This window comes from Ostreococcus tauri (genome assembly GCF_000214015.3).
Source record: "Ostreococcus tauri WGS project CAID00000000 data, contig chromosome 20, whole genome shotgun sequence".
In the NCBI taxonomy this organism is placed as follows: Eukaryota; Viridiplantae; Chlorophyta; class Mamiellophyceae; order Mamiellales; family Bathycoccaceae; genus Ostreococcus; species Ostreococcus tauri.
In genome coordinates this window covers 102,019-122,245 of record NC_014445.2, presented here as the reverse complement: position 1 = coordinate 122,245, position 20,227 = coordinate 102,019, and the positions used below count along the sequence as shown (strand labels likewise).

The 20,227-nt window shown below is 63.3% G+C and overlaps 12 protein-coding genes across 12 annotated transcripts; 6 read left to right on the top strand and 6 right to left on the bottom strand.

Annotated features, from left to right (window-relative positions):
* Positions 1-3: 3 nt before the first annotated feature.
* OT_ostta20g00710 (Clathrin/coatomer adaptor,adaptin-like,N-terminal) lies at positions 4-2,895 on the bottom strand (the record flags this gene model as incomplete). The annotated part of the gene is made up of 1 exon (XM_022985349.1): positions 4-2,895. The coding sequence occupies one exon, from the start codon at positions 2,893-2,895 to the stop codon at positions 4-6; it is 2,892 nt and encodes a 963-aa protein (XP_022840636.1).
* Positions 2,896-3,307: 412 nt separating this feature from the next.
* Positions 3,308-4,570, top strand: OT_ostta20g00700 (Glycosyl hydrolase, five-bladed beta-propellor domain; the record flags this gene model as incomplete). Its single annotated transcript, XM_022985303.1, has 1 exon — positions 3,308-4,570. The coding sequence occupies one exon, from the start codon at positions 3,308-3,310 to the stop codon at positions 4,568-4,570; it is 1,263 nt and encodes a 420-aa protein (XP_022840635.1).
* Positions 4,571-4,633: 63 nt separating this feature from the next.
* OT_ostta20g00695 (hypothetical protein) lies at positions 4,634-5,551 on the top strand (the record flags this gene model as incomplete). Its single annotated transcript, XM_003084401.1, has 1 exon — positions 4,634-5,551. One exon carries the CDS (start codon positions 4,634-4,636, stop codon positions 5,549-5,551), a length of 918 nt encoding a protein of 305 aa, XP_003084449.1.
* A 78-nt stretch (positions 5,552-5,629) lies between these two features.
* On the bottom strand, positions 5,630-5,922 carry OT_ostta20g00690 (unnamed product; the record flags this gene model as incomplete). The annotated part of the gene is made up of 2 exons (XM_022985211.1): positions 5,630-5,764; positions 5,851-5,922. The coding sequence occupies 2 exons, from the start codon at positions 5,920-5,922 to the stop codon at positions 5,630-5,632; spliced, it is 207 nt and encodes a 68-aa protein (XP_022840634.1).
* A 1,285-nt stretch (positions 5,923-7,207) lies between these two features.
* OT_ostta20g00680 (Flavin amine oxidase) lies at positions 7,208-9,067 on the top strand (the record flags this gene model as incomplete). The annotated part of the gene is made up of 1 exon (XM_003084399.2): positions 7,208-9,067. One exon carries the CDS (start codon positions 7,208-7,210, stop codon positions 9,065-9,067), a length of 1,860 nt encoding a protein of 619 aa, XP_003084447.2.
* An 85-nt stretch (positions 9,068-9,152) lies between these two features.
* Positions 9,153-10,553, bottom strand: OT_ostta20g00670 (unnamed product; the record flags this gene model as incomplete). The annotated part of the gene is made up of 1 exon (XM_022985124.1): positions 9,153-10,553. The coding sequence occupies one exon, from the start codon at positions 10,551-10,553 to the stop codon at positions 9,153-9,155; it is 1,401 nt and encodes a 466-aa protein (XP_022840633.1).
* Positions 10,554-12,031: 1,478 nt separating this feature from the next.
* Positions 12,032-12,529, top strand: OT_ostta20g00660 (unnamed product; the record flags this gene model as incomplete). The annotated part of the gene is made up of 1 exon (XM_003084397.1): positions 12,032-12,529. One exon carries the CDS (start codon positions 12,032-12,034, stop codon positions 12,527-12,529), a length of 498 nt encoding a protein of 165 aa, XP_003084445.1.
* Positions 12,530-12,638: 109 nt separating this feature from the next.
* OT_ostta20g00650 (Cornichon) lies at positions 12,639-13,292 on the bottom strand (the record flags this gene model as incomplete). Its single annotated transcript, XM_022985031.1, has 2 exons — positions 12,639-12,867; positions 13,006-13,292. 2 exons carry the CDS (start codon positions 13,290-13,292, stop codon positions 12,639-12,641), a joined length of 516 nt encoding a protein of 171 aa, XP_022840632.1.
* A 1,205-nt stretch (positions 13,293-14,497) lies between these two features.
* OT_ostta20g00640 (Calcium/calmodulin-dependent/calcium-dependent protein kinase) lies at positions 14,498-15,604 on the top strand (the record flags this gene model as incomplete). The annotated part of the gene is made up of 1 exon (XM_003084395.1): positions 14,498-15,604. One exon carries the CDS (start codon positions 14,498-14,500, stop codon positions 15,602-15,604), a length of 1,107 nt encoding a protein of 368 aa, XP_003084443.1.
* Positions 15,605-15,744: 140 nt separating this feature from the next.
* On the bottom strand, positions 15,745-16,281 carry OT_ostta20g00630 (ARP2/3 complex, 21kDa subunit (p21-Arc); the record flags this gene model as incomplete). The annotated part of the gene is made up of 1 exon (XM_022984926.1): positions 15,745-16,281. One exon carries the CDS (start codon positions 16,279-16,281, stop codon positions 15,745-15,747), a length of 537 nt encoding a protein of 178 aa, XP_022840631.1.
* A 996-nt stretch (positions 16,282-17,277) lies between these two features.
* On the top strand, positions 17,278-18,372 carry OT_ostta20g00620 (Bestrophin/UPF0187; the record flags this gene model as incomplete). Its single annotated transcript, XM_003084393.2, has 1 exon — positions 17,278-18,372. One exon carries the CDS (start codon positions 17,278-17,280, stop codon positions 18,370-18,372), a length of 1,095 nt encoding a protein of 364 aa, XP_003084441.2.
* Positions 18,373-18,418: 46 nt separating this feature from the next.
* Positions 18,419-20,212, bottom strand: OT_ostta20g00610 (Immunoglobulin-like fold; the record flags this gene model as incomplete). Its single annotated transcript, XM_022984812.1, has 1 exon — positions 18,419-20,212. The coding sequence occupies one exon, from the start codon at positions 20,210-20,212 to the stop codon at positions 18,419-18,421; it is 1,794 nt and encodes a 597-aa protein (XP_022840630.1).
* Between the last annotated feature and the right edge of the window lie 15 nt (positions 20,213-20,227).

Sequence of the window (20,227 nt, the reverse complement as noted above, 5' to 3'; positions counted from 1 at the left end):
ACGTCAAACCTTAGCGTCCATGAGACTTTGAGCCAAGGCATCGACGTCGACGGTCTTCTTCTCGCCGGATTTCTTCTTTGTGCCGCCGGATTTCTTCTCGCCGGCGCCCTTCTCCTTCTTTGGCTTTTTCTCCTTGGATTCGCCGTCCTCGCCCCCCGCGCCCTTATCCTTCTTCTTCTTATCGCGCTTCTTCTTATCCTTCTTATCCTTGTGATGGGATCTCGCGTCGCCACCACTCGGGGCGAAGGCGTTGAACGCGGCTTCGTCCTGTGAGTACGGATCGAAACGCGGATACGCCTCCACCGTGGGAAGGTGTTCGTTGCGTTCGAGCGGCTTCAGCGGATTGTACGCCTCGAGTTCGCCGTGTAAGCGCGACGAGGCGTTCTTTGGATCGTAGCTCTTCCCCTTCTTTACGGCGATGACCTGTTCTTCCTCTTCGCTCTCGCTGTCGCTCTCGCCCTTGATGGCGGGTCGCTCGGTTTGGCCGACGGCGTGGCTCGCCAATCGCGCCTCCAAGGCGAGCATCGCCGCGGACTCCGGACCCGGAAGCGACTTCGGCGGTCCCTTCTTTTTTTCCTTGTCCGCGCCCGTCTCACCTTCGAGGTAGTACTGTCCCATCTTTTCCTTGTGCTTAGCGAGCATCTCTCGACTCTCGCGCTCTTCTCGGGCGACTTGTTCCTTCGTCTTCTTCGCCCCGAAGATCTCCGCGACCTCGCGCAGATCCTTGGACATCTTATCCTTGGATTTGCTCTTCTTGCCCTTCTTCTTGCCCTTTCTGCTCGCGTACTCGTCGTCCTCTTCCTCATCACTACTGACGAGGAGGTAATCCCACTCTGCGCTCATCGGTTCGTCGTCCAAGAGCTCGGCGGGAACTTCAATCTTACGCTGCGCCTTGACGGAGACGGGTTGAATCTCGTCGCTCATCACCGTCGCGAACGCCTCGATGATGGCGATCCCCGAACCGGGTTCGGAGCGCTCGGCGGCGCCGACGATGCCGAGCATTTTTTGCAACTGACAGCTTCGCTCTCTCACCTCCAAGTTGAAGCTCGTCGTGAGGGGTTCGATGCGGCGAGACACCTTATCGCGCAACTCGATCAAGTCTTCGCTCTCCGGAACGAGCGTACCCGGGGTGACGCCGGCGCCGTCTCTCGCGGCACCCGACGCCGCAGCCGTGTCGTCATCGACGGAGATATCGATCAACGGTTCCGGTGCCGGAAGCGCCCCGACCGCGCCCGTCGGTCGAATTCCTCGCGAGTAGTTCAACACCGCGCTCGCGTACACCTTGAAGATGGCTTGGACGTACACCGCCTGCGCGTCGCCCGGAAGTTGCTTCACCGCCGGGTTGAGCAGGGCGTCCAAAATTTCTTCGTGGTCGACGATGTGATGCGCGTATTCGCCGACGACCCACGCGACGGCTTTCAACGCGCTCGGTACGGTTTTGTTCACGTTGGATGGCTCGAGCAAAGAGACGTCGAGCAAAAGCGGGGCCAAGATCCCGACGGCGGCTTCGCGGATGACCTCGACGCGCAGGCACACGTCGATGATTTGCTCGCCGATTAACGCGCCGTGCGAAGAGCACGGGACGCGGATGAGATCGGCCAAAACGCTGAGATACCACACAAAGTCGGTGACCAGGGCGTAACGCTCATTCATGCAGATTCGAATCACGCTCGACACGAGCTCGTCGCGGAAGCGTTGATCCGCCTTGCCCATGCAGTTCATCAAAACCGACGTGGTGTCGATCAAAGTGCGCTTGGTCACCAACCCGCACACAATCTTTAGCGCGCAGTACTGAATGTTCGAATCCTCGTGATCGAGGCACTCAAAAATGTTCCCCTTGTGCTCGGCGACGATTCTCGGATGCGAGTCCAACAAATACGTCAGCGCGTGCAGGGCGAGAAATTTGATGTTCGGATCGTGATCCTCGAGCATATCCTTCAATTTATCCACCGCCTGGCGAATTACCTTCTCCTGACTCGTCATTCCCATCACCGCCGTGCGCACGCACTCGTACATGAGCGATTTCGCGGATGTCGTCTCCAAGATTTCCGAAATCGGCCCCGCGAGCTTCTTCGCCAACCTCGGTTCGAGCGGCGCCAGAGCGCCGAAAACTTTCACCAACTTGATCGTCATCCAGTTCGACGACGACGACGTGAGAAGCTTGTAAAACTTTGGCGCGAGCGGTAAGTACGTCTTCGGGTTGTGCATCGCGAGTTCGGACAAGACGGTGACAGCCGCCTGGACGACGGATTGATCGTCGTCGTCCAAACATTCCGTCAATCGCGTGAACGACGGCCGCAGCGCTTCGGGATATCTCAAGAAACACTTGTACAGGCACAAACACGCCCGTCGTCGTAAATCCGGTTTGTGATTGTTCAACAACGAGTACACGTCGGCGACCAACGTCTGCGACAACTCTGGCGTCACGATGTTCCCGAGACACGTCAACGCCAAAGCCGCCTCCGCGGGATTCGGCGAGGCTAAATCCTTCTTCAACAAATTCGGAATCAGCAACACCACGTCGGTGTCGTCCCCAAAACTCTGCGACGCCGCGAGATACCCCACGCGCTTATACTTTACGTTTTGCGTCGACATCAACTCCACGACGTGAAAAGACGCCCAGTGCATCGAGTGCCCCAACGAGTGTAAGTACGTCGCCTTTTCGATCGCCACCGCTTTCGTTCGCACGTCCGACGACTGCACCTCCGTTCGCACGTCCACCAGGCACTTATTAATGAATTCTCTCTGCCCATCCTTGTGCGCGCGAATGCCCGTGATCATGTCCCGCAACGATTTCTGAAACAACCTCGACGCCGCCATCTTCGTCTTATCCCCGGACCCCAGAGACCCTCCGATGGCGACGCTCCCGCGCGCGCGGTCGTAGTAACTCGTCATCCCGGTCGAGGCGTCGTCGCGATCGTCGATGCGCCAACACCGACGCCGATTGTGCGTGGACGAATCGAATCACCCACGACGCACCCGTCCACGCGCTCGAGCGTCCGGTCGCGCGTCCGTCGTCCACTAACGCGGTCGAGCGGACGCGCGCCGCGGTGGACGGACGCCCGTCGCGTCCTCGCGCGGCGTCGGCGTCGACGCGCGGTGGATCCGAATCGTGTCTCATAGACGTCACACGCGGACCTTTTTGGTGTGTGTGTCTCACATGAGTCACACGCGGACCTTTCTAAAGACTCGCGTCTCACACACGTCACACGCGGACCTTTCGAGACGATCACGCGAGCGACGCGACGACGACGACGACGCACCGCGGCGCGAGACGTCGACCACGCGCGCGGGTCGATCGAGCGGTATGGGCGTCGCCGTGCCTCGGGTCGACGCGCGCGTGGAGGGGAGCGCGTCGGGGCGTCATAGGCATCATCGACATCATCGTCATCATCATCGGCATCATCGTCATCATCGTCATCGATCGATATCGACGTGCGCGGTGCGCGCGCGGGCGCCCGTGCTCGGACCGAACGACGTCGCGACGGCGTTCGACGCGCGCGCGGTGTCGGGACCGATCGTCGACGCGCGGTTTCGGGACGACGGCGAGGCGTGGACGATGTGGTACACCGGAACGAACGCGGACGGCGTCGATAGCGTCGGTGTCGCGACGTCTTCGGACGGCATCGCGTGGAACCGGGGAAGCGGTGATGCGGTGATGTATCGGAGCGATGGGTCGTCGAACGCGTCCGTGGACGTCGGTCGCGTGCTCGGGGCGAACGCGGAGGATTGGTGGACGTTTGACGTCGCGGGCGCGTGCGCGGGCGACGTGCGGTTAATCTCGAGCGACGCCGTGCGAGGGGCGTCGGTGTACTGGATGTTTTATCACGGGTACGATCACGCGGCGAAAGGGGCGAAGATCGATGGACGAAGATCGGTGGACGGCGCGGAGGACGTCACCACGCGCGTCGGGTTGTGTCTGTCGCAAGACGGGAGGAATTGGGCGAGAATCGAGGGCGAGCATCACACCGGCGCTTTGTTCGACGTCGGAGAAGAGGGCGCGTGGGATCACGCGTGCGTGAGAGATCCAAAGGTTTTGCTCGCCGGACCGAGAGACATTCGGGTGTATTACGCGTCGATGGACCCGTCGACGGGGACGTCGTACATCGGGTGCGCGCGAACGAAGGATGGTTTCGTCTACCCGGCGAGCGATCGAAGCGCCGTCCCGATGTTCGCTCCGGGTCCGCCGGGGAGCTTCGACGACGCCGGCGTCGGCGCGCCGTGCGTCGCGCGTCTGGGCAAGGAGGAATTCGTCATGTTTTACGAGGCGTACTCCGCGCGCGCGCCCGGAGTGAGCTCGATCGCGGTCGCGACCTCGCGAGACGGCGTGACGTGGACGAGACCTTCGAAACCCGCGCTCGAGCGCGGGGAGGAAGGCGCGTGGGATCACGGCGGGGTCGGGAAGCCGTACGCCGTCCCCATGGCTGGGGACCGCGTTCGATTGTATTACGAAGGCCGCGCGCGCGCCGGGGACGATCGAGGGTCCGGCGTGGGCGTCGCTCTGAGCGTCGACGGCGATCGATTTTCTTTCGCCAGAAGAGTCCGGGCCGACGTCCCGGGGGCGCGGTAGATTTTATTATTTGAACACCTCTTTCCCGTCGAGACCTCGCGCGTCGCCGCACACGCGGGCTCCATGCGCGCGCGCACACGCGTTCGCCCCGAATCCACCCCCGAACGCGCTCGTGGCGGTGGACACACGCGTGCATCCGTCTCGACCGCGTCCCGTCGCGCGCGGCGCGCGTGTGCGCGCGTGACGTCGACGAATGCATCATCACGCGCCAAGGACAAGATTTGCATCTTACCCGGTCTCGGCAACGCGAGCGGTGATTACGACGCCCTCGCCGCGCTGTTTCGCGCCCGTGGACACGCGGTCGCCATAGCGCCCGTGTCCCGGGTGGATTGGTTGCGAAACGCCGCGGGAGCGGTGACCGCGGAGTATTGGCGCGGGACGCTCGCGCCGAGGCCGTTCGTCGACTGGTACCTCGAGCGCATCGAGCGCGCGTGCGGTGCGTTGGACGACGAACGCGGTGACGCCATCGCGCTCGTCGCGCACTCCGCGGGGGGGTGGTTGGCGAGGGTGTACGTCGACGCGTACGCGACGGACGCGCGCGCGCGGTCGGTGGGAAAACTGGTCACGCTCGGGTCGCCGATGAAACCGGTGGACGCGAGCGCGCCGGGGGTGATCGATCAGACGCGAGGGATATTGAATTGGGTCGAAGAAAATTGTAGGAGTGCCGAGGCGTACGAAACCGAGCTCGGGATCGAGGTGACGTGCGTGGCGGGGACGTACGCGCGCGGGTCCGAAGACGTCGCGAACGTCGCCGCGTTCGGCATCGGCCTGGGGTATAAGATGGTGTGCGGCAAGGCGGACGTCGAGGGCGACGGCATCACCCCGTGCGAGACCGCCATCATGGACGGCGCGCGGGGTTTGATCTTGCCCGGGGTGTATCACACCCCGCTCGGGTCGTCGACGACGAGCGCGAAACCGCGCGCGTGGTACGGAAGCGAAAAAATCTTCAACTCGTGGGTCCGCGACGTCTTCGGCGAGTGAATCGCTCGCCGCGCGCGTAAAAATAATCGCTGTATGCGCGCACATGAATATTCTAGTTCTCCTACACGCGAGCCTTCGTCACGTCGCCGCGCGTTTCGCGCTCGGCTCGTGCGCGTCCGTCCCGTCTGCCCGCGCGTTCGCGTCACACGTCCCCATGGTCCCGCCCGCGCCCCCGTCACCGTGTCGCGTGCGTTTCTGCCCGTCCCGATTGCCCTATCGTCGCGAACGACTTCTTCGTCAGTCGCCGCGTCGCGTCGCCGTCGTCGCGCGTCGCGCGCGACCTCGACGCGAACACGCACCGCGCCCCAACACCGCCCCAACACCTCCTCGCTCTTCACCCGCTGTCCACCGACGAAAATCTTAAACGTCATCTCGGCTCGCGCGGTCGATCGCGCGCGACGTCGACGTCGCGCGATCGATCGCGCGATGTGAATTCAAATCGGGTCAAATCGCGTGATTCCCTGAAATCGCCCCGTCACGCGTCGCTCGACCGCGCTTTCCCCCCGCGCGCGCGCGCGACTGCGGCGGGAATATTCTCTCCGCCCCCTCGACCGCGCTTTTCGAGCGCGCGCGTTGAACGCGCGTCGCGCACCGGCGTCGACGCGCGTCGCGGCGGCGGCCGACCCGGCGTATTATCTCACACGTGATCTCTCTAAATACCCATTCTATACGTATCAATGGTCCGAGAAGGTGTCCGTGGACGTTGGACACGTCTCGAAACGACGATACATGGCGTATTCGTACACTGAATACGACGTGTGCCAACACACACCGTCGCGCGCATCGACATCGCGCGCGCGCGTCGCCGGCGCGTCTCCGTCGTCGCTCTCGCGGCGCGCGGGCGTCGAGGAAATATTTCGTGTCCTTCGCGCGCGGTCGTGGACGCGGCAGCGCCTCGCGCGCGCGCGCACGGGGGCGATTCTCGAGATCGTCGGAACATCACCATCGGGCATCGATCGACGACGACGACGACGACCATGGGCGTGGGAACGTTCCTGCGACGGGCGCTACGATCGTTAAAGTCTCCGAAGCCGTCGCGCGGGGGGTCGGGGGCGGCGGGGGCGGGGCGAGAGAGGTTTTGAATCGACGCGCGACGACGACGACGACGACGACGGTCGAGGCGATGATTCGGACGACGACGGTCGAGGCGATGATTCGGACGACGCGAGCGATCGATCGGCGGGAGATGGAAGTGATGCCAGCGCGGACGACGCGGTGGGTGTGGCCGAGCGATGGGAAGATCCCTCGGGGGTGGTCGCGTCGGCGGCGGACGCGTCGGCGTCGCTCAGGAGACGCGGGAGGAAAGGGAAACCGTCGAGAGCGAGGGATGATGAAAATGAAGACTCGGACGTTGGGGCGATGGGCGACGGGCGAGGGCCGACGGTGACGATTGGGGAGCAACGGAGAAGCGTGAGGGCGCGGAAGAAACCGAGACGCGTCGCGTCGGACGACGACGCCTCGTGGGACGAGCGAGACGCCACGGCTGAGCAAAGGCGTCGTCCGAAGAAACGTGGACGTGGACGACCGCGGCGGGATCTGGGGGAGACCACCACTGAACACGGTGAGCGTCGCGCGTCGTCGTGGAAGGAGGCGGAGAGTCGAAACGCGGAGCGCGGCGAGCGAAGAATTCGATCCGAGGACGTCGCCGATTTAGCCATGGCGTACGAGCTCTCGCTCGACTGCGAGCGACTCACCGAGTTCGAACGAGCTTTCTTGCCGAGAGATGGTTACCACAGAGAGGAGGATTTTATCGCCATCAGGAACGCGCTCATCGTGAAGTGGCGATCGAGGCCGAGAGAATATCTCACCGCCGAGACGGCGACGGATTTATTCAAGAAGAAATTCTCCGACCTAGCGGTCGCGGTACACAAATACTTGACCACGTTCGGGTACATCAACTTTGGAATCATGAAGCCGTCGAAGCACGCGTTCGAGGAGTTTGCGGCGACTATTCAAAACGTAAGGCTGAACGCGGCAAATTTTGGCTCTACGTTCAAACAGAAAAAGTTCTCCGTCGTCGTCATCGGCGCCGGGATGTCGGGACTCGCTGCGGCGAGACACTTGTCCAACCTCGGACATGACGTCGTCGTTCTGGAGGCACGCCGTCGCGTGGGAGGTCGAGTGAATACGCGTGAATTCGACGGCCCGAAAGGTACAAAGGTTCCGGTCGACCTGGGCGGGAGCATCTTGAGTGGATCCAATGGGAACCCTCTGTTCGTTATGTCTCGACAGCTCGGCTTGATTTCACACGCGATTCAGACCGAGTGCGATTTGTACGATGAAAACGGCAACGCGGTGAACGAGGAGATGGATAAGGACGTCGAGGCGACGTTCAATCGGTTGCTGGAGGACATGAGTGAGCATCGACGCAACATCGAGAGATCGGTGGCGAACACGACGAGTTTCGGAGCTGAGATCGAAAAAAGGATAAACAATGAGCTCTTAAAGCTCCCCACGGAGAAAAGGCAGGAGGCGAAGGACATTTATAACTGGCACATCGCGAATATGGAATTCGCAAACGCGTCGCGGGCTCGAGAGCTCTCCCTCATGCAGTGGGACCAGGACGACGCGTACGATTTCTCGGGCGATCACGTCGTGGTGCGGGGTGGGAATCAAAAGTTCATTGAGGCTTTGTCTCAAGGTTTGACGATTTGGTACGGCCATCGCGTGTCGTCCATCACAGATCTCGGTGTCGGACGAGGTGTCATCGTTAACTGCGGCGCAGACTTGGACGTGATGGCCGACGCATGCATCGTCACTGTTCCTCTCGGAGTACTGAAACGTGATCTCATCGAATTCTTCCCCGCGCTCCCGTGTCGAAAGATAAAAGCGATTCGTAACATTGGTTTCGGCGTTTTGAACAAAGTTGTCTTGGTGTTTCCAGAAAAATTTTGGGACGACGCGCATGATGCCTTTGGGTTCGTGCAGAGCCAGACGTCCGACCGGGGTCGATATTTCTTAACGTACACGTACGATAAGGCGGAGGGGAACAACGTCCTGATCGCGCTGTGTGCGGGAGATGCTGGGATCGAGGTCGAGTTGCACGAGCCCAGCGTCGTCGTCACCGACTTGATGACGTACCTACGAAGTGCGTTTGGGAAGCAAGGTAAAACAGTTCCGGATCCAATATCGTTCCACGTTACGAAGTGGCAAAGCGATAAGTACACGTACGGTTCGTACAGCTCGTGCTCGGTGGACACCACGGGTGAAGATTACGACGAAATGGCTAAACCGGTCGGGAACATACACTTCGCAGGCGAGGCGACGACGCGGCAGTATCCAGCCACCATGCATGGGGCATTTCTCTCCGGTTTGCGCGAGGCAGGACGGATTTCCATGAAGTGCGACGACGCGTGCGAGCTCGATAAGATTGCGGAGATCACGGTGGGGATCAACGACTGGTACCGCTATAAGCGCACGCTCGACGAGTCGGCCAAGCTCGACGGGCGCAGCAACTCGAAGGAGGCTTTGGCGGGATACCTCGGCTCGAACACGCGTTTCATAGATATGCGTTAGAATATGGACAGTAGACGTATGAGGATGGTTTTAAAACGTTAAAACGTATTCAAACGTCGAGCGCGCAAATATCGTCGCCGCCGCGTTAAAGAACGAACCTCTTTTCCTCGTTCGGCGAGTTCACCTTTTTCTGCTTCATCGACTTGACCACCTTCGTCGTCCCTGTGGGCGTGACGCGTTTCGTCTCCATCTCCGCGGTCTTTGGCGTCTTTGGCGTCTTGTGAAGCACAATGTTAGTTTTTTTCGCCTTCTTTTTCGGCGGCTCGTCATCCTTCTTCCTCTTCCCCTTCGCGGCGGCGCGCTCGTCGTCGTCCGCCTCGGCGCCGTCATCGCTCTTTGTTTTACCACCTCCCTCCTCTGTCTTCGCCGCCTCGCGCGCCGCCTTTCGCTGGGCCTTGAGCATGGCTTTGTACGCTCGCGCCTTTGCGCGCGCCGCCTCCGCCTTGGCCTCCGCCTTGGCCTTGGCCTGCGCCTCGAGCTCCTCCTTCGTGAACAGCGACGCGGTCTTTCGCTTCTCCAAATCGCTCAAAATCCCCTCGGTGTCTCCCGGCGACGGGTGCGTCCCAGCTCGGAATCGGGCCATCATGTGATCGAACACGCGCGCCGTCGTCGGCGCTCGATGTACGTTTAACATTGCCCGTTTCGGATTCATCGCCACGGCGCGAATGTACTCCAAAAAGTTGTGAATTCTTCTCTGATCCTTCTCGCGCTGAATCTGCGCGCTCGTGTACTTGGGCGCCGGACCTCGCCTGCGCTCGCGCGGCGCCGGCGCCTCGGCGCCCTCGATGTCGACGCGACCAAAATTTTCAACGCCGATTTGCCAGACGTTGTAGTAGTAACTCACGACGTCGCGCATCGTCTTCTTCGGGAGCTTGCTCTTCAGACGAATCAAATCGTCGGCGTACGCGGTGGCGTGCCGTGAAAATGTCGCGATTTCATCGTCGTCCCAATTCTCTCGCGCGTTCGCGGCGCCGATCGTTCGCAAGCCGAGCATACCGCTCGACTCGTCCACGCCCGCCGCGCGCAATCCATCCTCGAGCGCGCGCCTGGAGCGCGCGATCTCTTCATCGGAGAACAACGGCTTTCGTTTCGCCGAGCGCGCGTCGCCATCATTCACGTCGTCGCCGTCGGCGCGTTCGCCCGCATTCTTTTCCGTCGCGTCGTCGCCGTCGTCGGCGTCGTCATTTCTGTGTCCATCCTCGACGGCGCGCGAGGTATCGGCGCTCGTCCCCGTCCCTCCATTCGCTCGCTCGAGCGCGCCCGCGTTCGCCGCCGCGTTCGCCGCCGCGCGCGCGTCGCGTCGCCACGGCGACGGACGCGTCCCGACCCGCGTCCCTACCCCCTTCGTCCCGACAGGAAACGCGCGCGCGCCCAAAAAGTACCGCTCGCGCGCGTTCGGCGCCCCCCTGCGCACGCTTGCGTCCGTCCCCGCCGGGACGTCCGCCTGATGCGCTCGACCGACGCGAATCGTCCCCGCGCGCGACATCGTGCTCGCGCTCCCCGTCCATCCTCGAGGCGCGTCGCCGTCGCTCGCGCGCGCCCACGCGCCCTGCGCCCGCGCTAACAGGGCGAGAAACGCCTCGACACCGTCGCGCCCATCCGCGTCCGCGTCGCCGTCGTCGTCGTCGTCGCCGTCGCCCGTCGCCGATTCCGCGCCGATCCCCGCGCGTCCGTCGCCGCGCGCCGACCCACCGCGCCCGTCGCCCGCGCGATCGCGCCCGCGCCCCGGCCGTCGCCCGCGTCCCTCGCCCGCCTCGGCGACGCGCGCGCGGAGTCGCAGAGCCGCGCGCGATGGACCGAACCCTCGGACGGCGTCGCCGGCGCGTCCTCGTCCTCGCCGTCGCGCGCCCACGTCCACCGCTCGAGCGCGCGCCCGCGCTCGAGGGCGACGCGACGGATGAACTCCACCGTGGACGCCATCGAAATCGCGCGCGCGTCCGTCGTCGTCGTCGTCGGCGCGTCGCCGGGCCTCGTCGTCGGCGTCGCCGTCGCGTCGTCGTCGTCGTCGTCGCCCGTCCTCGACCACGGCGCGTCGTCGTCGACGACGCCGTCGCGGACGCGCGCGCGGTCGTCCATGCCCGCGTTCGGGCGTCCACGGCGCGTGGTCGGGACGTCGCGTGGTCGTGAATCGATCGCCATCGAATGCGTGCAATCAAATGTGAAACGACGCCCCGATGGATGAATCGCGCGGCGCGTCGATCGCCGACGCGTCGCGCGTCCGGGCGTCGACCGTCGGCGCGCGCGCGCGGGGCCTCGGGGGCGGTCGTCGACGCGGCGCGCCGCGCGATGGGGTCGAGTGGGCGCTCGGGACGTGTCGACATCGTCATGTGTGCGTACTGTTTGCGCACACAGATGATGACCATCGAGCATCGGGACGCGCGCGGGGGGGGCGTCGACGGGCGCGCGGCGTCGCTCGACGCGTCGACGGGGCGTTCGCGACGGTCTTCGCGCTCGCGGCGCTCGACGCGCATCGATGGCTTTTGTGATGCGTTCATGAATGCATGATTTCATGAATGAATGCACATGCGCGCAACCATTCATATTCATGGGTCTTGGTCGAATCGTGGAAAGATGATGTGTGCACACGCATCGCGTCGACGCGTCCGACCGACGCGTCGCGCCCGTCGCGACGCCCGCGGCGCTCGACGCACATCCATGGCTTTTGTAATGCGTTCATGAATGCATGTTTTCATGAATGAATGCACATGCGCGCATTCATTCATGGGTCTTGGTCGAATCATGGAAAGATGATGTGTGCACACGCATCGCGTCGACGCGTCCGACCGACGCGTCGCGCCCGTCGACGCGTCGACGCCGCGTCCCGATCGCGTCTCGCGCGTCTCGCGCGTCGCGCGCGTCGCGCGCGTCGCGTCGTGGTGATTTTTTTCATTTTTTCACACGCGTGACGCGACGATGCGCGAATCGATCGCACCGCTCGCGCCATCCCGCGCCGCGACGACGACGATGCGCGCCATCCCGCGCGCGTCGGGTTCGCGAACGACGCCTTCGCGTTCGCGAACGACGGCGCGAACGACGGCGCGAACGACGGCGCGGTCGACGCGTGGAAAGGATCGCGACGGCGATCGCATCGACGACGTCGACGCCTCGGACGCCGCGCGCGTGGACGCGCGCGAACGGGTGACGCGCTCGAAGCGACCGACGCGTCGGGCGCGCGTGGACGTGGACTCCGCGGCGGTGGCGGCGGCGCGCGGGACGGGGGAGAAGACGGCGACGGCGGCGACGGAGGAGGCGTACGTGCGGTTTCTCTCGGCGTACATCGCGGTGATCTTCGCGATCGGGGTGGTGCTGGGGGCGAGCGCGTTCGGGGTTTTCCCGGAATCCCTCGATGGGTGGATCGAGGGGACGCTCTATCCGTTCTTCACGCCGTTCACGGGGGGGTTTTTGGTGTTTTCGAGCGCGTACGGGGTGATCAAGACGCGGGACGATCCTCGAACGAAGTGAATTCGCGTCGGGACGTCTTCGCGCGAGCGATGCGAATGGTGATTTGTACTGTAGTGGGTGGCTATTGATGCGCTATCGATGCGTCGACGTCCACCGGCGCGCGCGGGGGTCAAAACATGTGATACATCGGCGAGTGCGACGCCTCTCGCAAGATTTTCGCCAACGCCTCCCTTCCAGCCTTGGTCATGAGCGAGTGCACGACGGCGTGCGTGACGGCGTACGCGGCGATCATGACCACGCACGCTAAAAAGGCGAGCTTGCGTCCGCGCGCGACGCGCTCGGCGTCCGCCGCGGCGAAAATCTCCGTCGCGTCCGCGCTCAACCGTCCCTCTCGCCACCTGCGCGTCGTCCAGCGATCTCGCCGCCGCGGTCAGTCCTCGCCATCGTCGTCCACCGCCGCGTCGTCGCCCGCGGTCGTCGTCGTCGCCGTCGTCGTCGTCGTCGTCGTCGTCGTCGTCGCGTCGCGCGTCCCGCACCGATTCCAGTGCCACCACATCAACGGCGCGTTCACCACCACCGCGATCGGGCGTCCCCGCAGCGCGCACAGCGCGACGCCGACACCGTGCGCGCTCGCCTCCGCGCGCGCCGAGCGCGCGATGCGTCGACTCGCGTCGTGCGGGTTGACGCGATCGCTCTGTAAATCATCCAACGTCACGAGCGCGTGCACGTTCCACGCGAGCGACGCCGTGAACGCGCACGCGGCGCCGCCGTCGATGGCGACGGCGAGGATGCGACCCCACGCGCACGGGGTCTCGGCGTCCATGCGCGCGCGCGTGCGACCACCGCGCGCGACGCGATGGGGGGCGGCGATGTGTTGAGCGTCAGTGGGACAATAGGAAAACACCGCACTTTGGCGACGTCACCCGGGGCGCGCGCGACGCCTTCGCGCGCGCGGAGGATCGTATTCGATCGAGAATAGAATTGTCTTCGTTCTCGTCGAATATCGTGACGCGTCGTCGCCGCGCGCGTCGTCGACGCGTCGCCAAAGTGTGCACATTTCACGAAAGTCACGCACGACGCGACGACAAAAAAACGAGCGGGGCGCGCGGCGCGAGACGTCCGTGTCTGGGGTACGGCGTCGGGGCACATTCGCGCGCGCGCGTCGTCGCCGCGCCGCGCGCGCGCCCGCGACGCCCGCGCGCGCGTCGCGAAAATTTCTTTCCATCGCTTCATCCGCGCGCGTCGTCGACGACGCGCGCGCGCGCGCGGGCGCGTCGGTCACGGGACCGTCGCCGACGATTCATCTCTCGCGACCCGTCGACCGATCGGCGGTGGTCCGTCGCGCGCGCCGCGGCGGCGATCGCGGAGAACCGCGCGCGCGCGCGGTCGTGGATCGCTCTCGCCGCGTCTCGCCCCCGCGTCGCGCGCGCGCGCCGACGATCGCGATGCGTCGCGCGCAGCCGTGGATGCCCATCATCATCATCATCGCGCGCGGCGTGGATTCGAGCGATCGTCGCGATGCGTCGCGCGCGCCCATCGCGCGCGCGCGCCACGTGACGGGCGAGACGGGTGTGAAAAAATACGCGCCGCGCCTCCCGCGCCGCGACGCCCGCGGACGTCGCGCGCGCGTCGCGCCTCGGTCGTCGCGCGCCAACCGCGCGCGTGGCGTCGCGCGGTCGAGGGCCCATCCATAGTGTGGCGCGTATAACACCGTGTGATCCCCCGACGTCGTCCTCGCGTGCGCCCACGCGCGTGGCGTCGACGCGAACGACACCGCGCGTCGACAGATCGCGTCGATACGCGCGACGGCGACGCGCGACACCGCGCGCGCCGCGCGCGTGGGCGTGCGGTGATAGTACCGTCGTCGATCGCGCGCGCGCGCGTGGGCGACCACCGCGCGTGGGCGTCGGGCGTGGACGAATTCGATCGATCGCGCGCGATTCGTGATTCGCGCATCGCGTCGACGTGCGGTCGAACGTCGGCCGCGCGCGATCGTGGTGACGACGCGGATTCGGTGACGTCGTGGAGATGATTCCCACGCATCGATCGCCGGTGCGATACGTCCGAGACGTGGGAGAGATCACGGCGCAGTACGAGGTGCTCGAGAAGATTGGGAGCGGTGGGTTCAGCACCGTGGCCCGGGCGCGCGAGCGCGCGAGTCTTCGCGAGGTGGCGATAAAGGTGGTGGATAAGACGAAGTACGCGGCGGGGGACGTGAGCTTCGAGCGCGAGGTGGAGGTGTTGAGTGGGATCCGACACCCGAATGTCGTGGAGTTGTACGCGACGTACGTCACCGAGCGAAACGTCTTCATGGTGTGCGAGTTGGTTCGCGGAGGGGAGTTACTCGAGCGCGTGAGTCAGGCGGGATCGTTCACGGAGGACGAGGCGAGGGTGGTCATAACGCAGGTCTTGAGAGCGGTGGCGCACATGCACGCGCATAACGTGGTGCACAGAGATTTAAAGTTGGAGAATATTTTGTTATCCGACGAGCGCGACGCGCGCGGACGAAGCGGCGCGGTGAAGTTGATCGATTTCGGCTTGGCGCGGTTCAGAGAGGCGAACGCGCCTTTGCGAACGATATGCGGTTCGCCACTGTACATCGCGCCGGAGATTTTAGAGCTCGAGACGTCGGCGAACGAGGAGCAGTGTTACTCCACGGCGTGCGACATGTGGAGCGTCGGCGTCATCTTGTTCGCCCTGTTATCCGGGTACTCGCCGTTCGATCACGAGGACGAGGCGCAATTGTATCAAAACATACGGAACGGGATCTATCACCTCGAACCCGGGGTTTGGGATTTCATCTCCAATCCCGCAAAGTCTCTGGTGGCGGGATTGTTGGAGACGGATCCCAAGGAACGGTTGAGCGCCGAGCAGGCGCTCGCGCACGAGTGGATCGTCGCCGCCGGCGCCGGCGCGACCACGGTCTCGAGCTCGGGCGGCGATGCTTCAGACTCGGGGTGTCAAGCGCCGACGCAATTGGACATCGACCGCGCCGAGCGATTGAAGCACCAGGCTGAGATTATTCGTCAGGTGAGAGAGGAAGAGGCGCTCGCGCTGAAACAGGCGAACCGCACGCTCACCGGAGGCAAGCCGCCGACCGAGGTGTTCACTTTCCCCGGCGGCGGCGCCGCGTGAGCGCGCGCGAGGACGACGAAACACTAGCAACGCACTGCGCTCGCGCGCGCGCGAAACGCGATACACACTGCACGCGGCGGATGATTTTTATGTACAACAATTTATTTCTCCGACCGGCGTCTCCCCCTCCCCGTCTCCGCCTATCGATTCATGAAGCGTCTCTTCGCGAACGCCATCCAAAACTTATCCCGCTCCCCGGTGTTCGCGTCGTAACACCGCTCCACCAACCGCCTCGCCAATTCCACCCGACACTTTTTCACAAAAACCCGAAACGTTTCCCGCTCCTCGTCGCTCTCCGGCGGTCGCAAGAGGGACGCAAAGTCGCCGAAATCGGCGTCGCCCGGACACGCGAACCGTCCCCGCGCGTCATCCATCGATCGCTTCATCGCCTCCGATTTCACCCCACACGACGTCTCCATCGCGCATCGTTTCAACACATCGTGCGCGTACGCCGTGAGATACGCGTTCAGACGCTCCCGCGGCGTCGTCGCCGGAATCCGTCGCCGAAGGACGTTCGCGCGCAATCCGTCCAGGACGTCATCGATGAAATCCACGTCATCATCCGTCTCCGCCCGCGCCGTCGTCGACGCGGACGCGCGAAACGGGAGGTCCACCGGGATCCCGCACGCCGCGCGCGCGCGTCCGTCGCCCGCGCGCGCGTCGTCGAGCGTCGGCATCGACGCACGATTGGACGTTCGCGATCGCGATCGCGAAATCAATCAAATCGCTCGACGCTCCACGCCACCGCGCACCGCGTCCCGGTCGATCGCGCGCGCGAATGTACCGCGCGCGTCTCGGACGCCGCGTCGGGCGTCGCGACGTCGCGCGCGCGGACGTCCGAGACGCGACGATCGATGATCGGGATGACCAAAAATACCCATAACTTTCCCCACGCCAACACGCGCGGTGTCGAGGCGCGGACGCGGGTGTCCATCCACGAGTCAGGACTCGCCAACAACACCCCACGCCCCATTAACTCAGTTGGTTAGAGTGCGGTGCTTATACGCAGCGACGCGTGTACGCGAGCGCGACGAGAGTCGCGCGAGAGCAACGCCGAAGCCGCGGGATCGAGACCCGCATGGGGCACGAGGATTTTTTTTTGTGTGCGACGACGTACTCTCGCGGTCGTCCGGCGTCGACGTCGGTCGACTCGATGGAATGGATGGAATGGAATGGATTGATTATGACCGTCTTCGCGATGATGCCGATGCATGCGCGCATGAAAAAGTGTCGCGTTTGAATTCACGAGAGCAACGCCGAAGCCGCGGGATCGAGACCCGCATGGGGCACACGGATTTTTTTCGTGTGCGACGACGTACTCTCGCGGTCGTCCGGCGTCGACGTCGGTGGATGGATTGGATTGTGATTGATCGATGACGATGGATGAAAAAGTGTCACGTTTGAAATACGAATGCGTTCCTGATCGTGATTCACGGACGCCGACGCGGTCGATCGTCGCGCGCGCGCGTCTTGCGGCGTGCGTCTCGCATCGGTGGACGCGGAAGGGTCGATCGCGGAGGTCGAGGGCGACGGGTGATCGAGACCGCGTGTGATTGATTGATCGATCGATCGATTGATTGATTGATTCTGATTCGCGCGGACGACGCGTATTCAAATCCGCGCGAATCGCGGCGACGGGTGGGATGTCGCGCGAGCCGCGATTGCGCCGAACGATGAATGATGTGCTGAACGCGCGGGCGCGGGCGTCGACGTTGGCGGCGGGGATGGCGAAACAACCGGATTACGACGCGCGCTCGTGGGCGCGCACGGCGCTGAGCGCGTCGACGTCCAAGCGCGCGTTGGGGGCGTACGCGCGGCCGTTGGCGTGCGTGAACGCGATATCGTTGATTTGGACGATTTTACGAGAGACGAAAACGTTGAAGAGCTCGGTGACGGGGGTGAACACGAGCTTTGATTCGGCGTATTCGTTGACGTTTAGCGCCATGGGATTTTTATTAGTGTTTCGTCTCTCGCGCGCCGCGGTGCGGTGGTGGGACTGTCGAACCGCGTTCGGAGGGATAACCGCGGGTGTGCGTGATTTCGTGGATGTGTTTTTAATCTACGCCTCGGGGAACGCTCGGCGAGAGGGCGTCGCGGACGACGCGAGCGCGTGGGCGTGCGCGTTCGCCGCCGCGAGCAAGGCGTTCTTACGCGGACAATCCGATGGCGCGGTGAGAGAGGAGTTCACTGGGATTTTGAGTGAGGAGGATGTGCGGGCGATGAACGAGGCGACGCATCCGCCGTTGTTCGCGCTGTCGATGTGTCGACGGTGCGTCAAGACGGCGTTTTATCATTCGTCGTCGTCGAGCGCGCCGTCTCACGATCCATCGAGCGCGCTCGCGGATGCGAGCGTTCGAGGCGAGCTCAACAAACAGTGTGAATTCTTGGCGCTCCAAGTCGGCGCCCTCGAGCGTTTGAGGGCGACGAAGATTCCGGAGATTTACGTAATCCATTTGCGGACATTTTTAATGGTGTACCTGACGTCGATGCCGTTCGTCTTCGTCAACCGCTGGGGATGGGGGACGATCCCAGCCGTCTTCGCGGTCTCGTTCGCTCTGTTAGGGATCGAGGGCGCGGCGACGGAGTGTGAGATCCCGTTCAACGCGGATCACGTGAACCATCTCAAGATGGACGCGTACGTCATGGGATGCTTTGCCAACGTCGCGGCAATTTTAGACTGGAACGCCGAGCGCGAGCGCGGGGAACGCGTGGGTGAAGTCATTCGCTCGTCCGAGATCGAGGAGACGAAAATCGTGGTCGATCCGTAGCGATAATTGTACAACAATGCGTGCATTTATAAACAAACTCGTAATTCTACACGCGAGAGAACGCGCAGGATGCACCCGCATCGCCGCCATCGTTATTCCGCACGATGTCGCATCGCTCGACGAGCGCTTCGCCATGTTTCCCACAATTTATGAACTGCACATCCACATAGAATCCCGCGATCTCGAGATTCGGTGCGTCGTCGCCCTCGCAGTCGATGACCGCGTCGCCGCCGCGAATGGTGAGTTTCCTCGTCGCTGCGTCGTCGTCGCTCGACGCGAACAATATTTTGGACGAGTACATCCCGGTTTCCAATCGCACCACATCGGTGTTTAGCCACATGCTCCGTGTCGTTGCCGCTCCAAATCCGTGCTCGTCGGTCAAGACGAAGCGTCCCTGAGGGTCGATTGGATCGACGAGCGAGTTGAGCGCCGCGTCTGAAATCGTCGAAAACGGTCTCAGCGGAGTCCCATCGCCGTCTCGCGATCCGCTCGATGAGACGTACAAGTCGCAGTAATGGAAAGTTCCCGACGACGTGCTCCACTCGTTTGATCGCGATTTTTGATTCGACACGTGCACCGCGGCGTCGAAACACGGCGCGCCTGAACCGTAATCCACCTTCCACGCGTCTTCGTCGCTCACGTCGCGCCGAGGCGACACGCAGTGAACCTCCGTCGAGCTCACGTACGTCGCGGGAACGACGACGTCCGAGAATCCGCTCGATCCGCCAGTAAATTTGCACCCCAAATGTACGCTCGATAAAAAATTACTCCCGCGAACGACGACGACGGCGCCGCCGGCGAACGGACCGCGCGCGCTCCGCGAAGACGTCGCCGGCATCCTGGACGACGCCACCGACGTCACGCTCGGTGCGGTGCCGCTCGCGACGTAGGTAAAATCAACCTTCGCCGCGTTCGTCAATAACGTTTGCGTCCCATCTCCGTCTCCACCGCTCGAGATTAAATCATCGAACGTCGCGCCGTCGTTTGTCACTCGAATCAAACACGCGCGCGACACCGTGCTAGAAGTCACCCCATTCCCCGGCCACGGCGGCGTGACGCACTCGATCTCATCGTTCGCGATCCACTTCGCGGCCGTTAACGATTTCACCCACCCACTCGGAGACGACGTCGAGCAAAACGCCCCGCATTTCAGGCTCGATCCTTGGTAAAACGTCCCGGTTCGCGCGCCGCTTCCGCTCGCGACGGTTGATTTTATCAAGATCGTCGTCCCACCGTCCTCCGGCCCCGTGTTCTCTCCTTTCGCGATCGTCCACGATTCTCTCGCCCTCGACGCGATCGCGGGCGCGGAAGTTGAGTAACATCCGTAACACCCCGGCGCGCTCGCGTCCGCCTGGACGACGCCGAACGAGTTCGTCCGCGACCACTGAAAATTCCCCTCGATCCCGCTCCACGCGTGATATTCGCTGTTTCGCGTGAAAACTTGAATGTAAACCTCATCGTGCACGTTCCCGGCGTCTCGCATGTCCGGCAAAACGCACGTCAACTCGGTCGAAGTCACTCTCGTCGCCTCGGCTTCGCTCGCGCGTCCGCCCGGCGTCGCGAAAAACTTACATCGCGAATTACGCTCGAAATTCACCCCTCTGATCGTCATCACGGCCCCGCCCGATATCGCCACCGCGTCCGGTGACGTCGCGGACACCACGGGACTCGCCGAGATGTCGAAGTTGCCTCTGGAGTGGAATGAACTTCTGTGAATTTTTCTCACCGACTCGACGAATCGCCGTCGCGTCGGCGCAAACGCCGCGTTCGCACCGAGACAGAGGCACAGAAACGACACACACGAGAGCATCCGCGTCTGGGTGTTCTTTATTCGACGCATGACGCGCCACAACGC